The sequence below is a fragment of the Ascidia mentula genome, chromosome 4, assembly GCF_947561715.1.
Source record: "Ascidia mentula chromosome 4, kaAscMent1.1, whole genome shotgun sequence".
Lineage (NCBI taxonomy): Eukaryota > Metazoa > Chordata > Ascidiacea > Phlebobranchia > Ascidiidae > Ascidia > Ascidia mentula.
Window position 1 is genome coordinate 231,629 of NC_138569.1, and position 16,091 is coordinate 247,719.

Here is a 16,091-nt window from a genome sequence, read left to right on the forward strand (position 1 = left end):
TTTTTTGTGACTGGATTCTAAGACCAACAACCGAGCCAAGCAATGCTCATTGCATCAGTTACTGACGTTTCGTTGAAAACAGCTTTTACCTTACAGCTGTATGTTGTTCGAAACAGTGTGAATCGTATCTTGACATAACCGTTTAGGTGTTATGACGTGTGTGCCACAGTTTTGTCGCAGGGGCCATTTTTCCTGTGCCGCTTCTTCAGTGAGGCCCTAATTTGGCCCACTGGGCCCAGAATCCTCTCCTCACCGGTGATTGTATATAGATGGGACGTACATTGAATTCGTCTTGAAAATAATTACAAGTTAAACGCTGATTGTTGAGGTTAACCTTCCCATGCATATACAGAGGCCCAATCTCAAATTAACCGACATTAAAACGTTTCAGAGTAAATTTTAAACTGTGTAACGCGGTTTATAAAAAACAATGTAAAAAATATACAACATAAAGTTTTCCGCTGGAGGTCGCTCTTGTTTACCGATCTACACGAACAGTAAAAATGACTTGAGAAATGACAAAACTCCCTGCAGTTTCTAGGGGCAACACCGCCCACATTTCATCTCCGGGGTGTTGACAAGGCATCCCAGTATCTATCCTCAGCCTCAATGTCAAATACCGCTGTTTCGGGAGTACCCGTTCGGTACTTCCCCCCTTTCGGAACCCTCGCGGAGGAGAGCAACATAATCGTGTTGGGGGAAGTTTTTTCGGTAACAGGGGGGGTTGGTTTGGGGGTGCTTGTCTTAGGGAGGGTCGAGGGAAAATTAAATCTGAAAGTTGGGGGGTCTCTTACCGCGGCGTGATTGGCTCTTCGGCGGGGTTGCAGGTGTGGTCGCCTCCCCTTCCCTCCCGTCGACTGTGAGGAATATATGTGAGCCGGGGGTGCCGCCCTCTTACTCATTATGGGAGGAAGTGGGAGTTGATCGCGTTGAACCGCTGGGGAGTTGAACGGGTTCGTCTGGTTGTTTGTGAGAGAACTTCTTCTACCAGGGTACGGATAGAAATTAACCGGCGAATAATTCGGATTCTGCCACACTGACTGACTCTGCGGTTGCGGATTTATTGCGTGTGTTGGATGCTGCGACTCTGGAATATAAACGGGTGCTGGGTGGTCGCGAAAAATTGTCGATTGTTGGAACTGTGGTTGGTTATTGACGTTGTTGGTTCCAATGAAACCGTTCTGTGACGTCATCTCAGCTGGGCCGCCAAGATTTAAAGCCATCACGCTTGTCGTGGTTGGTTGGAGGAATTTGGTGACCGGTTGTTGAATAGGCGTAACTATCTGTGGTTGCGCCACCTGTTGGTCGGTATGACCGTACATGGGTTGACCGTGAGGTGGCGCCATGACAATATCCGGCCCGAAAGTGCCGATGTTGGGGTTGTATGCGGTCGGCTGAAGGAGCGGCGAAGGTTGTTTCTGGAAGAACTCAGCATCCACAGAAATCATATGCGGATTTTTTGTGCTCGGGGAGTGTTCATCCAAGTCACGTGCTAACGTACGAATCTGTGACTCCAGATATCTGGAAATGTAGAGTTGTGCAGATTACATCACAAGAATCTAAACATGACCGATTGATGTTTTTATGTCAGGATTTACAAGTAACGGGGTCACCAATAAAGCAGAATAACACAGCTTTTGTGATATATTTGCGGAGTGTTCATGGGTATACCTGCAGCAAATCGATATAACTCCCCTCACTTGCAGAAACTTGGCTGCCGCTAAAATATCGTGGACGACGGTGGAATCGAGTTGCAACTTTGACGTGTACATAAAATCCAATATCGCTCGGAAGCTATCGGCTGTTACGTGACGAAGAAAAACCCCGTCATTGTCGTTAGAGAGGAGGGATTTAAAGTAGGAACTGCTGGAGGAAAGAACGCATTTGTGCGCCGTGAAACGTTGGTGTTCGACCAGCACTGTGATGTCACAGAACTCTCCATCACCACGCTGTCTGTTCAGTGCCTGTTCATACAAACCAATGTAAAAATCCGTTTTGTTGCTGACTCAGCCAGGCATAATATTTCATAAATTCAAAGTTCTTCTGGCAATACTCATTCATTCGGTCGACGTTTGAGTTTTGCGTACTTTGTCCTGATGAAGGTCGGCTGGATAACGAAACGTCGACCGAATCAACAAGTTTTGCCTGAAGAATTTTGAATTTATTGATGTAATATCCCCTTTCTATATCTTGCTTTACCGCTAGTAGGACAAATATTTTTATCAGTCAGTCTTTTTAAACCACAAAGTTGTGGCCAGTAAATTTAAAATCACCTGCAGTAGATTTTCACTGTGTGATGGAATACGGAAAGTTCGTTGGTTGGTTCCGCAAATGTTGGATGTTTTCAGTTTATCCGGGACTTCACTTTCTCCGCACGAACTTGAGCTGTTGCTGCTTTTATCCGACATTATCATTCTATTATTGGCTGAATTAAAGCTGTTTCATCCTGATCACAGCAATAACGAATAAAATGTATTTATAATTAATCGTTGCCGATTTACCGAAATCAAAAATATTTGTTGCACAATTTTGGCTTCTTATACGTGCCTTAAAATATCCTGTGGAACCAACGATTTTGTAACTAATGTGACACCTTGTAAGCAATCTTTTTCCGTGCTTATTGAATTACTTTAAAGACCAACCTTAATATTTTTTCGCCATTTAATAATTGTATACCCAGCAAAACTAATATTCACCCCCCTGGCTTCACATGGGACCACAATGACGTCATCAGCAGTAAGTACATTATCTTATTCCTGTTTATATTTTGCTTCAAAGCAACTGAACCACATCACACGGTATCAAATACGTTGTTTGTGCGGGAACTCAACATGTGATGGCTTATTAAAAGGTTTGTTAGAAGTTGGACTGCAATCCACGATGTGACACCGACGTTTTTCGAGGGCCCTCGCAACAACTTAAACCGCTTCACTAAATTTGTGAAGCTCTTCTCGTATTGATTAAAACCACTTGATAGCGGGTTATTAAAATGCGACTTTTGCCAGACGCTCCGATTGTTTTTTCAACACATTTTAAACTTCAACAATTTGTAAAAATGATCAGTTATCGAATAAAAAACTATGTTCGCACATTAGTAAGATTGTTAAAATGATCCAAGAGGCAAATGTAAAAAGTGCAAAACCTTCTCGTGCGAGGTGTAACGTTCTTTAATACACTATGACGTCACAGGACATGACTGGTGTCGTTGGGGGGACAGGGGGGAGGGTCACGGATGAAAACGTCTGATAGATTGATGACTTCCTTACCAGGTTGTGGACAACGCATTGCCTCTGCAGCATGCGATGAGATGATGGCTTAGACTGATGGAAAAAAACTCCGCTTATCGCCGGTTTGCGGTCAATAGTTTAACAGAGAAAATGTAACAGCACAAAGAACGCTGCCGCCAGTTGTAAAAATATTATTGGGTTCAGAAAAAAGTTGATTTATTTTTATTATAAGTGTCATCCAGAACCAACAGGAATTAGTTTTAATGATGAACACTAAAGGTGAAGATCTTTTTAAAGGTAAAGATTTTAGCCGAGGTGGAAGCAGTCTTACATTTCATCCCTGTCTTCAGGCCACCAGATAGAGTAAAATATTGCGTAGAGAAGTTGTGTGGTTTGTAGAGAACGCTGTTTATTACACGACAATGGAATTGGAACCCGACACCCCAAGTTAGTTTAGCAATGTTCGATTTGATATTTCCTCCTAAATATAAACTAAAAGAAAAAAATCTGTAACAGATCCATCCAACACCACTCAACCGTATCCATCACAAGACCCGCTCTTCTGCGGAATTCCAGGGTTCTGCTCTGCTGATTCCAGGATCTCGTGCGCTGACGTTATAATCTCACAATGCTCCTCCTGCAGCATCGTAGGAGGAGTTTTCCTCCTTATGGCCGTCTTCCTTCTATTCTTTGCTGTCGTCATTGGCAACGCGATCATCCAGGCTTGCTTTGTGTCTAGCTCCACCATGCGGACGAAGATGGACTACGTGAGGTTGTCGTTGTCAGTTTCCGACATGTTAGTTGGTGAGTGGGTTTCATTCATTTCGATAAAGTTTGTAAATGTCACTTTGGTACTTGCAAATATGTGCGCGTTACTCCGTTGGCCGCAAACTTGCAAAACCAGAGGAAAAAGTAGATTGTGGTTTGCCTCCCTTCGTCGTCATTATAAAGACCCGGGAAGCCCCAACTTGGCTTGTGACGAACTATGTGAATAAACTTGTGGTGAGAGGGTCATAATTGTCCACTTTCCAGGTTTCCAGATTGTGGCTGTGATGATTCCAAACATTATCCGAACCTACACAGTGACACAGTCCCAACTCGATCTGATCACGCTTGAAAGTATCAACAGCCCTGTGGCGACCGCTAGTGGATGGCTGTTTACTTTAACTTTTATCAGTTGCATGTACCACATGGTGGTGCTGTTTGCTCTGCGCTTGGTGGCAGTGATGAGTCCCATTAAATATCGCTTACTAAGCAACCGTCACGTGTTCGGAGCCATAGCAGCTTCATGGATGTTGGCTGCTTTCTCCGCAGCGGCACCAGGTGACCACTTTGTTGTATGATTTCTATTCTTACATGAACTTTTGATATACTGGAAATAGTTGTGAAGTTATTTGGAGCCTCGAGCATTTTTGAAAGATGGCTTTCCGAAAACTTTAACTAAACAAAATAACAGTTTCGCAGTTGTTCCAAAATAACCCCGGGTCATGTTTTGTGGTTGAAGCCTTTACAAGAGAGATGTTAATCACGACTTTCTACCGTGTATTCATTGCAGCCATCCCGTCTTCGTCGGCATCTTATCGTTACTCCCAGGCAACCTTCGTTTATCTCTCCTTCAGGAAACATGGAAATGCTCCGGATAACCCGGATGTGTTGATGATTATTGCAATCGTTGCACCCTACATGTGCACGGTAAGATGTGGGTACATGTGCACGGTAAGATGTAGGTACATGTGCACGGTAAGATGTAGGTACATGTGCACAGTAAGATGTGGGTACATCTGCACGGTAAGATATGTGGGTACATCTGCACGGTAAGATGTTGGTACATATGCACGGTAAGATGTGGGTACATATGCACGGTAAGATGTGGGTACATATGCACGGTAAGATGTGGGTACATATGCACGGTAAGATGTGGGTACATATGCACGGTAAGATGTGGGTACATATGCACGGTAAGATGTGGGTACATGTGCACGGTAAGATGTGGGTACATATGCACGGTAAGATGTGGGTACATGTGCACGGTAAGATGTGGGTACATATGCACGGTAAGATGTGGGTACATATGCACGGTAAGATGTGGGTACATATGCACGGTAAGATGTGGGTACATATGCACGGTAAGATGTGGGTACATATGCACGGTAAGATGTGGGTACATATGCACGGTAAGATGTGGGTACATGTGCACGGTAAGATGTGGGTACATCTGCACGGTAAGATGTGGGTACATGTGCACGGTAAGATGTGGGTACATGTGCACGGTAAATGGGTGCATGTGCACGCCAAGATGTGGGTACATATGCACGGTAAGTGGGTACATGTGCACGGTAACATTGGAAATGGCGGAATTTTATTATACAAGGTAAGAAGCAGAACGGAAACAAATTTCATTTTTATCCCACAGACGTTCCTTCTCATAGCAACCGTGGTTGTCTTGAAAATGAAGCGAAGAAAATCCGATCTGGCCTTGAACCGAGACCAGAACAATTCGTCATCTTATAAGCGTGAAATTCGGATAATCAACACTCTCACTATCATGTACATCTTATACACTGGATCAGTTCGTAAGGAAATAAGTGCTCCATTATGTGAATGTGTTTTATGTGGAAGTTTCAAGTTAAACACATTAAGCCACCGAGTGTCGTTGTGCCCTGTTGTACCGAATTATAACCACTTGATATTTTAGTTCCGTTCGCTGTGATGATGATATTGGTGAACACAACCCTGCGAAGTTGTTCCTCGATGAAACTCAACACACCTGCAATGTTGTCTGTACTCCTGGCGGTCGGGAACAGGTGGAGTCAAGTTGCATGTAGCTCCCAACACTTTGGCAATAGACATAAGTTGATCGTATTTAAACCTCCCTGGCACGCATCTTGAATCCATGCCTAACTTTCAAAGCTCGTAACATTGAAAACTAATAAGTATGCTTTGTTTATTTTGGCGTTAATTTATATTGAGTGGATAATCTTAGAACATCCCCCTGGTCACAGTCGTGGAAATTATTTAGTAGTAACTGGTCGGTCCGAACACGTGAGTAAAGTGAATTATTGCTGATTTTCAGTTTGGTGAACGTCATTGTTTACAACTGGAGGGATGATCACTTCCGGGAAGTCCTGCGTCATCTCCGCCGGAAATGCCCTTGTACTTCATTACGTCACAATGTAGACAAGCAAACATCAAAAGTATTCACAATTCGTTGGTTTCGGAAATCGGAAATGCAATTAGCTGAAACTAAATAAACCTGGGACTCAATGAGTTGTAAAATTAACTATTTGCTGAGCTTTCATGTTTAACATTGCTGTGGTGTTGGAACCTTGATGGAATGTTTAGTTTTGGCATTTAAGAGTGGGACAGAAGCTCTTTTATATTTTGCAAAATATCTTAACAATAAAAAGGGGAAAATCATCCTTTGTTGTGAGAGACAGAAAAAAAATAAAAAAGCTCTTTGCCATTTATTTACAAACATTTGTTTGGATAAACAAATGCGATTAAAACAGAACAACACAAATATAAGTGCATGATGAAACAGAACAACACAAATATAGGTGCATGATGAAACAGAACAACACATATATAGGTGCATGATGAAGCAAAGTTATTTCTGGACAACTGCGTACACCGGTTCTGTTAAAGTACTTCTTGCCCCCAGAGTTCTGCTTTTGTAAGAGGAAATGTTTCCGGCTGCGAAAATCAAATAAAGATAAAAAAACAAAACTTTCTGCTTTTTAGATTTGTGTCAACAATGAAGTCAATATGCAGTGAAAGTTGTTACCAGGAAGAGTTGAACTTTTTGAGATAGATGAAACTTTTTGAATTGGAAGGGTGGAGTTTGGACGGAGGGTCTGGAACAAAATACCTCAAATATTTTAGTGTTTAAAGTGTAGCAGCATTGAGAGCTGTAGACAGTAGCACCACTGTTTCGATCATAAGGTTTCATCACTAAAGCTGTTGACTGTGGAACTGGTCTAGCTTTTAAACTAGCAGAGATAGAAATTTCTCTTTTGCGGTCCTTTGCAGTAAACATTAATACATTGGGTGCCCAGCTGATGTCTAACAATAAAGACGAACCACCGTGGAGCATACTGTGTCTCTTTTGCATATATTAGATTCATATTCTTTAACTGAAGACATTTTGCAGCAAAACCATCGCACACATGATTTTAAACCGTGGTTTCAATAAAACCTTACATGCAAGGGTCCGGCGGCTGATAACTCCATGTATCCTTTGTCTAAAAACAAAAACAAAACAACTACACGTCATGGAAGAGTGATTCCCAATATAAATGACCGGGATATCGCGGGTTCAAGTCCCTGTGTGGTTAAAATAAGAGCGTTTGATTCTTCCGAATGTGTGATAGTTTATATTAATTTTTCTGATCATTTCTACAGATAACTTTAATCCTTCAAATGTTCGACCGCTTTAAATTCCTCCTAATTCGTAAGATTTCTATGGTTATGTAAAACTTATGCAGAAAACTCACCAATGAAAACATTGACATTGTTTTCGAAATTTTCGTATTCGGGGATCAGCTGAAATACAAATTATTCAAATATAATCACCTCTTATTTACAAATTACGAATCAAAAACGTTTATAATCATTAAGGATGTTTGGTAACAACTTAGCATTGTCTGGAACAAACCATTCCACACATCAATTTGTGCTTAATCCGTTACGTTACCGTCGAGTTTGTTCTGTCACCTCAACTAACAATGATTATAATGTTTGATATAAAATGAACCAAAGTCCCGGACAATGATATTAAAAATCTCACAGTTAATCTTGTGGTTGTCCTTGGCCGTGGAGCTGGGTTTGGGATTTCGTAAATCTTCTCTTCTTCAGCGTTAACACCTTGAAATTATACAGTTGTCGATAGTTAGGATGGCTTATTAGATGGATCTACCTGAGTTATTTGAGCGGCGTGTTTTGCACTTCCTAGCAACCCAATGGCAGGTTAGGAAGACGAGTAGCAAGATAATCCACCCACTAAGGAAACCAACAATTATCTTAAAATTCCTCGTCTTGACTCCCCAGCAATCATCCGATCTTTCCGGAAGCGTTGTTGGGATCGTCGACATGCTTAATATACAAGTTTCTGTGCTTTGTTTGATCCAATTATTAAACCCTTGTTCCAAACGGAGGGTAATCCATGGACATCAGACTCAATCCTGGAGTTTCACACGCTTTCTCTCGCATATAAATCTACATCCAGACTTCTCCCAACAGTGCGAACGCAAATATAAACTTTCATGCAAAACATGTGATATAAATACAAACCAAAGGTAAGAATTCAATTGTTATTTCGCATCAAATGCAAAGTAGATATATAAGAGGTTCATTAAGGGGGGACCATTGTGTTGCTGTCAACTGTTTGTTACAAATTTACATAAACTCGCGTTGAACGTTTGACTCTGGGGAACGCTTAATATAAGTTTTGTCAACATTCTTTCCATATGAAACACTTTTTGGGAAATATTCTCTCAGCAAACAAATGTTTGATACAAATTTATTGACCAGTTTGCGGTTTTCAACTTTTCACCAAAAATCCAAAACCACAACTTCACAAATGAATAGTAACTGTTGTACAGAGCTACGATTGCTTTCGCAACCTAAGTTGGCGAATATTTTTGTCGCATGGCCAAGTTCCCCACTCAGGACTTTTATCTGACAAACATTCCTCTAACTATCAAAAAAAAAAATAATTTCTTACTCAGATTCGACCATTGAAAGCAAAATGATTGACATCATGCGTACATGGACATGTGATAGCTGTCGCATATTTGCAATGCAGTATTTGGATGGGTATACCCAATTGTAGCAAAGTCTTTTCGGCAAATTGTCTGTATGTCTCTCTCAACTATTTCTCTGCAGGATTCACCGGCAAACTGTTTATTCCGAAAAAGATGTTTATTATCGGGTTTATGGGGTAAAATCCCAAGCAACGATGGCCGTGAACACAGACAATGTAACAGTAGATCACGTAAAATGTTGGTGTGTCTGTTCTTGGCGCAACTTCTACCCGATTACAGTTGAAACTGGTCTGCTGTTCATGCAAGCACGCGTACAAACCGGCGTGTTTTCGTGTGGCGTTCGTCATTAATTCGAAATCTCCAAAATATCTTAAAGCTGTTTTAGGGACGTGGTTTTATTGTTTGTCGCAACTTCTTGCTCATATGAAGCAAAGTAGGCTACAAATGATTCGTAATATTATTTTTTTTAATTTCGTATTTGTTTGTTTTTTCCTGCTTAGGCAACTTGTCATACCGAGGTAAATTTTAGGATAGTCAGATTCTTGCATAATTGCATTGTGCTCATGAAAATTGTTACATCCATCCATTGACTAGCGGGCAACAAGGTATCTTGAAGGCGGAAGTTGTCACAGCGGATATCATGAAAGAAGTTGGCGGGAGATTAATTACATGAGTGTTCAAGAGTTGTTTACAGTTGTTGTTAAATTTGTCCATACATGTGTCCTGTAATCTTCGTTAAAACAATAAAAATGTAACATTGGATTACATAAAAATCATAGGGTTATTTTGGCGCCATTTTTGAACCGCCTGAAAAAAATTCTTGTGTTTGAAGGGGTTTAAATCCAAATTATTTGTGCTTGTGTTATATATATAGCAAAATGTTTAATTTAATCTCTGTGGCAAAACTTACATCAATACCCTGACCCTGTGAATAAATGTAAAAGTTTTGAAGTTTGAAAATGTGACAAGGTACTTACTCCCTAAGTAAATAGAGTTTGTTGTACTTGTACCACACAAAACCATGGTCCAATTGTGATGTATTTACATAACATGAAAATAAAGTACAATTTAGATAAATGACAAAACATTAAAGACTATTTGACATGCTGTAGTTGGCATAAACAAATATTATACAGGCATGGTTTTGTTGAAATTCCCTGTGCTGTAAAGTATATACACATAAAGTGAAATCGAAACACCCAACTTAACATTTACAAAACAGTTTGCTTGATGTTTGAGTGGAATTTTTTGACATGCCTGCCACAGTTTGACTGCAATGAAAACTTCTTGTTACAATATTTACACATGTAGGGTTTCTCTCCAGTATGACTTCTCATATGCTGGGATAGTAGAAAGGAACTTTTAAACTTACCATCACATATTTCACAATGGTATTTACTTTGTCGAAGGTGCACAGACCTTGTGTGGTTGTCGAGAGTTAATCTGCTGGAAAAAGTTTTGTTGCAATACACACAATTAATGATAGTTATTACATTATTTTGTAGGTGTTTACATAGATTGTGTACATATGCAAAATCCTTTTGACAAATTTCACACTTTTGCGATTGTTTGAGTTCATGTCTCAGTCTTTTGTGTCGACGAAGACTTTCATAAGTTATATACTGCTTGGTGCAAAAGTCACATTTAATGGGTTCCCGCTTTACATAGTGGTTCAGCATGTGGCGTTTGCATGAAGGCTTCGACCCAAACTTCTTATCACATACATCGCATCTGTATGGCTTTTCACCAGTGTGCACAACCAGGTGATTTCGATATTTTCCTATGTAGCAAAATGTTTTCTCACAAATGTTACATCTGAATGGCTTGTACTTTTCGTGTACTCCTTTGATATGCTTTGTTAAAGATGCCCTGTTTGAAAGGGTTTTTCCACAGATGTTACACTTGGCTGGGCAAAGTGATGGCCTCTTCTTGCGTAAAATAACCATGTCTAGCAGAATGTGCAGAATTCTAAAAATTTGTGTAACCCAACTTGTCACTAACAAGATCTTGACCTAAAAAAGTATAATTTATTCGTTACATTCTTAAAAACTGATGCTTAAAATTTACTATGTAACTTTCGACCTTGTTTCCACTGAAACTGACCTTGTCTCTTTGTTTGTGATGTAAGAAACCATATGGAAATCTAATATATGCTATTATTTTAAGCCAAATATTGGAGACCCCTTCAAATGTAACGAAGGCTGTTACATGTTTAATGATCTGGTTAGTTTGTGTAACCAGCATTTTTAAACTTTTATATTTAGACATGCGATATTCCATATGAAATGCTTAGCGTGGAAAGGTTTAGAGCTTTCTCGTCAATCAACTGTTTCACACCAGTACATTGTTCGCACTGCGGTTGACTTGAGTTGCATCCGCTTGTCAAACTGGAAATTGTCATTACTTGCATTGCATCAAGACAATGCAATTTCCCATGTATGTTTGATGCGAGGATGGAAGTCATCAAGATACAATCACAACCCCCTGCGAGTTAATCTTTATTCTCAATCATGTTATCAACGTTGCCTTCTCAACCAAAATGGAGTAATGAATTTGTTTATAACTGAAACGCAAACCGCGCCTTCCACAATCTACATATTTCCTATTCAGTATAAACGCCCGTATACTTAAACCTCACGGTAGATTTGGAGCGTTTATGAGCCACAGACGTAATCAAGCTTCCTGTATAAGAAACGCGGCGTATTATTTAGAGCGGCGTTCTTTTCATTTGGAGTCGATTGTTTGCAGCCAGAAAAGACGTCACAAAGCTATTATTAGAGCCCTTTGAAATTTCCAATCGAGCTGGTTCTGCAGTTATGGCCGTTACACCACTGTGTTAGTGGAACTGTACAGACGCATGTTTTTTTTTGTGGAATGTAAAACAATTTACATTTAAATGTATTTAAAGCGAATTAACAAACGTATGAGTTTGAAACTATATTTTTCCAGTTGTAATATCCTATTTGTTCAGACAGCTTAACGTTGCTGTCAACCCCACAGTGCGTAATCTCCACAACATAAAGCGAGGCACGCCTTGTCTATCTTGATGGGGGCAGATTTTTCTAAAACATCTGCGTGTATGAAGTTTGTATATTATTACTGCAGGGCACCAATGCTGATGGTTTCCTTCAATTTCTACAAGATTTTGGTCACGCTCCACAATCGCTTTACGTAAAGAAGCAAGACATGAATTACAATCAGGAAGTCACGGGGTTGGCGCGGAATCGGATTATTGTGACTTATTCACAAGTAAATAAAGGAACATAATCCTCTCCGACCCGCTATATATTCGCCCGATCCTCACACAAGGTCATGGTTTGTTAGGGTTGATTCGACCAGTCAAGATGCCACAGCAGGTTTCGAGTGTGGATATATCGTTCGCTACAGCCGACGATAACCTTGGATCATTTCAACATAGACCTGTGACCCCGGTTGACGAAGTGGTTCGAGAGGTTTCTTACCATCAGGATGGAGTCGGAGCAAGGGAAAGTTTTAAACAATCCCCGAATAAAACCAACATTAGGAAATTGAAAGTGGGAAGCCGAACCTTTGAGGTTCTTGAGATTGCGAATCAACCAAAAGTTGAACAAGAAAGTTTTCAAAACTCGAGCTCCTTCGACCAACACCGCATCGTTGAAAACACTCAAACATATTCGGAAACAGCTGACTATGAAATTTTAACAAAATCTGGCAACGAGAGAAGGATTCGGCGGCGCCGACGCAGGGATTCGATCGGTTCTTTGCCCGCGTCGACGATATCCGCTTTTTCCGCATTTTCCCGCCGAGCAAATGCAACTCCACCCCCGAAGAGAAGCAAGTTCCAGATGGTTATGAACAGTTGTATTATGTTCGGAAGGGAGTTCTGTTACGCCGTCGAAGCAGGTCTCACGACTCCTATACTACTGAGCATTGGTCTCCCATCCAATATGTACAGTATGGTCTGGGTGATCAGCCCCATTCTTGGGTTCATTTTGCAGCCTATCATGGGAAGCTTCAGCGATCGGTGGAGAAATAAATAATAATATGTTTTTGTTTACGTAATTCAATCAAGCGATTTGAATTTACTTAACAGCTTATAACACGGCTCATTCTAAAGGTCACTGTTTGACGTCACAACGGCACAGAAACCAACTTTAACAGAATCGTTTTATTTCTGTTGCAGATGCACGTGTCGTTGGGGGAGACGTCGTCCATTCATTCTAGGTTTAACCTTCCTACTGCTCGTTGGGATCACTTTGTTTTTGAATGGGGAACACATTATCTCCTATTTCGCCGGAAACACGCGGAGGGGTTTGGATACAAGGTACAACAACCATAAAAAATATGTTTTCAAATTTCTAGAAAGATAATTACTACGTTTAGTGACCAATATTGGGTACAAAGTAGTGAGTGTCATTGGATTTACTTGGAACCACGTGCAAGTTTCATTATACGTACATCCCCTAAAGTACCTTTCCTTCCCAGAAATATTGTGATCGCGTCGATAGTGTTGACCATCGTAGGAGTGGTGATATTCGACTTCAGCGCAGATTTTGTCGAAGGCCCGATACGCGCCTACGCGATGGATGTTTGCAACGAAGATGACGTCAAAATATGTCTGCTCTATCAAGCTATATTCACAGGTTTATTAATTTATCGCATTTTTTATAAACTTGGTTTGATTCAAAAAGGCGTTTCGTAAAACAAATGCAATAATAATTGAAAAATATCTCGTCCTGAATCAGAGTCAAGTGATCATTTGTGGCTCGTTTGTCTGTAGGAGTTGGAGGAGCTTTCGGTTACGCGAGCGGAGGAATTGCGTGGACGAACGACACAATGCTGGGAAGATACTTTCCAACCGACCGTCAGGTTGTGTACGCAGCTTCTGCTGTGGTGTTTGTGGTCTGTTGTATCATGAACATCCTCAGCATCCCGGAGGAACCACTGGTAAGATATCTGTGTCGGTGGTTCGACCCACCGTGAATTATTTTGCCCACAATCTTGCTTTTTACCTCACAAGTTCGTTGGGGTAATCTGGTGAACTTCTGATAACTTAACAAATTGTTGAACTCAGAAACCGAAACAAAACAACCCTCGACCCACGCGCGCCATCATGCGGAGCTCAAGCTCCAGTTCGTCCGGGCAGAAGAGGAAGCAGAGAAGAGATTTGAACCAGAACCACGTGGAGGGTAAAAGCTTGAACCCGGATGAGGATGCAGAGGGAGCAGTTCTCCAATCTCTCATGAAGAGCAAGAGGAACAAGCTCTTCGAAGAGTACGAAACCATGGCAACCGAGAAAGCAACGAAACAAAGTAAATCAGGCTCTGGTGCGCCTCGAAGCGGAAAATCACGCAACAGAAGAGTTTCCACGTCCAAGAAGCACTCCAGTAGAGTGATCTCTGGCAGAAGACGTTCAAGTTCAAGCAAACACAAATCAAAAACAAAAGGAGCCAAGAATCCTGCTTACGGTACTTTTCCCGCCGAAGAGCGATACCCAGTGTTCGATGCTTCCGTCGAACCGTCCGCCCCCCCTTACCCTCACTTCTTACCGGAATATCAACCGCTAGGTGACAGCCATGTGTCTGACGTCTTAGCTGCAAGAAGGGTATTCCCCAGCATCGAATATGAGCGCCTTAAAGATGAGGAGATTTCTACGGGTTGGTGATAATTTCCCCCTGGTTGACGTTTAGCGCTCATTGTTACATTGTTTATTTATTAAATCCAGACTCCGATTACTCGATGGACGGGATGATGAATCGGAACAGAATATCCCCGTATGCCGAAGCGGACCCAGGGAAAATCCCCTTTTCTCACCCCAGCCAGGGTCAAGGGTGGAGGGGAATTGTTGCGAAGAGGAAGATTATCCCGGATTACAAAACAGCAACGGAAGATGAGGAATCTCTCATAGATTCGGAACATTATCAGAGGAAGATGCAGAGGAGGAGGGTTGGAGGAGAGGAGGGCTCTTCCCGGGATGTTCAGAGTACGGAGGTTGGAGGGCTTGGGAGTTTGGTGAATTCCATCAAAACTATGCCCAAGGAACTCAAGTGAGTTGGAGGACGCGATTTGCTTCAGGATGGCGTTCTGGAATAATTTCACCCACTTTTTCCCTCTCAGATATTTGTGCGTTTGCCATTTTCTTGGTTGGATCGCTTTCCTCTGCATGGCTTTGTTCTTCACCGACTTCGTGGGGCAAGTTATCATGCAGGGGGATCCCCGTGCCCCCCGTAATTCCCGCCAAGCTGAACTTTACAAGCGGGGAGTGGAACTCGGCAACTGGGGTCTCACGATCAACGCGGCCGCCTCTGCATTGTACTGCGGTAAGTTGAGATTTGTTTATTATTGAGTGATTTTCATATTCACCGTTGCTGCATGTTAAACAACTCGGCTATGACCTTAACATTGGGTTAAGTTTGTCTCTGAACCTTCGTAACTGAGTTAACTTTTATTGCAAATTGTCCAATTTTCAACAAAAATCCTTAAGCCTAAAGTGAGATTCAAATATTATGTGCAGCCGCCCTTAAACCCATGATACGAAGATTCGGTTCCAGAGCGATGTATGTATTCGGGTACCTCGCATTCGGTGTTGGATCGGGCGTTGTGGCAATTTTCCCCAATATATACGTGGTCCTATGTCTGTCATCTGCCATAGGAGTGATGTCGGCAACTCTCTACACCCTTCCATATTTACTCGTCGCACAATACCACGAGACGTACAAGGTATCACATATTTACACGATGACTTAACGTTGGGTAAATATGTGACAAGAAAATGTCGACCAGAAACTAATCACAAAGTGAAATTGAATCATTTCCTTTCTTTATTAATAACTGACTTCTCACCACTGAATAGAGACTTCCTCACCACTGATGTATTTTATTGTATAGGATCTGGTTGGAACTCCAGATGAGCGAGGGATTGGAACAGATTGTGCCTTGGTGACCTGCATGATTCAACTTGCTCAGATTGTAACTGGATTAGGGATCGGGACGCTTGTGGTGTTACTTGACACCGTGACCGTTACTGTGGCAACTGCTGCAATTGTTGCTTTCTTGGGTACAATATGGGCAGGCTTCTTTGTCAAATACTGATTCCAGTTAAAATGTATGTGTTGTAGAAGTG

General features: G+C 41.5%; 4 protein-coding genes across 4 annotated transcripts; 2 read left to right on the forward strand and 2 right to left on the reverse strand.

Annotated features, from left to right (window-relative positions):
* Nucleotides 1-560: 560 nt before the first annotated feature.
* On the reverse strand, nt 561-2,408 carry LOC145899814 (uncharacterized). Its single transcript, XM_082988729.1, has 4 exons — nt 2,274-2,408; nt 1,672-1,964; nt 1,344-1,521; nt 561-1,298 (listed from the first exon to the last, which is right to left on the reverse strand). The coding sequence occupies exons 1-4, from the start codon at nt 2,406-2,408 to the stop codon at nt 561-563; spliced, it is 1,344 nt and encodes a 447-aa protein (XP_082844855.1).
* A 1,057-nt stretch (nt 2,409-3,465) lies between these two features.
* LOC145899289 (uncharacterized) lies at nt 3,466-6,484 on the forward strand. The gene is made up of 8 exons (XM_082988022.1): nt 3,466-3,524; nt 3,578-3,674; nt 3,744-4,031; nt 4,260-4,550; nt 4,783-4,919; nt 5,641-5,800; nt 5,923-6,031; nt 6,301-6,484. Exons 2-8 carry the CDS (start codon nt 3,650-3,652, stop codon nt 6,476-6,478), a joined length of 1,188 nt encoding a protein of 395 aa, XP_082844148.1. The 5' UTR covers nt 3,466-3,524; nt 3,578-3,649; the 3' UTR covers nt 6,479-6,484.
* A 192-nt stretch (nt 6,485-6,676) lies between these two features.
* On the reverse strand, nt 6,677-8,418 carry LOC145899021 (uncharacterized). Its single transcript, XM_082987732.1, has 6 exons — nt 8,143-8,418; nt 8,014-8,090; nt 7,721-7,769; nt 7,428-7,468; nt 7,012-7,081; nt 6,677-6,920 (listed from the first exon to the last, which is right to left on the reverse strand). Exons 1-6 carry the CDS (start codon nt 8,315-8,317, stop codon nt 6,835-6,837), a joined length of 498 nt encoding a protein of 165 aa, XP_082843858.1. The 5' UTR covers nt 8,318-8,418; the 3' UTR covers nt 6,677-6,834.
* Nucleotides 8,419-12,333: 3,915 nt separating this feature from the next.
* Nucleotides 12,334-16,060, forward strand: LOC145899818 (membrane-associated transporter protein-like). Its single transcript, XM_082988735.1, has 9 exons — nt 12,334-12,992; nt 13,152-13,292; nt 13,454-13,611; nt 13,749-13,915; nt 14,043-14,625; nt 14,694-15,015; nt 15,086-15,288; nt 15,483-15,688; nt 15,857-16,060. Exons 1-9 carry the CDS (start codon nt 12,334-12,336, stop codon nt 16,058-16,060), a joined length of 2,643 nt encoding a protein of 880 aa, XP_082844861.1.
* Nucleotides 16,061-16,091: the final 31 nt, after the last annotated feature.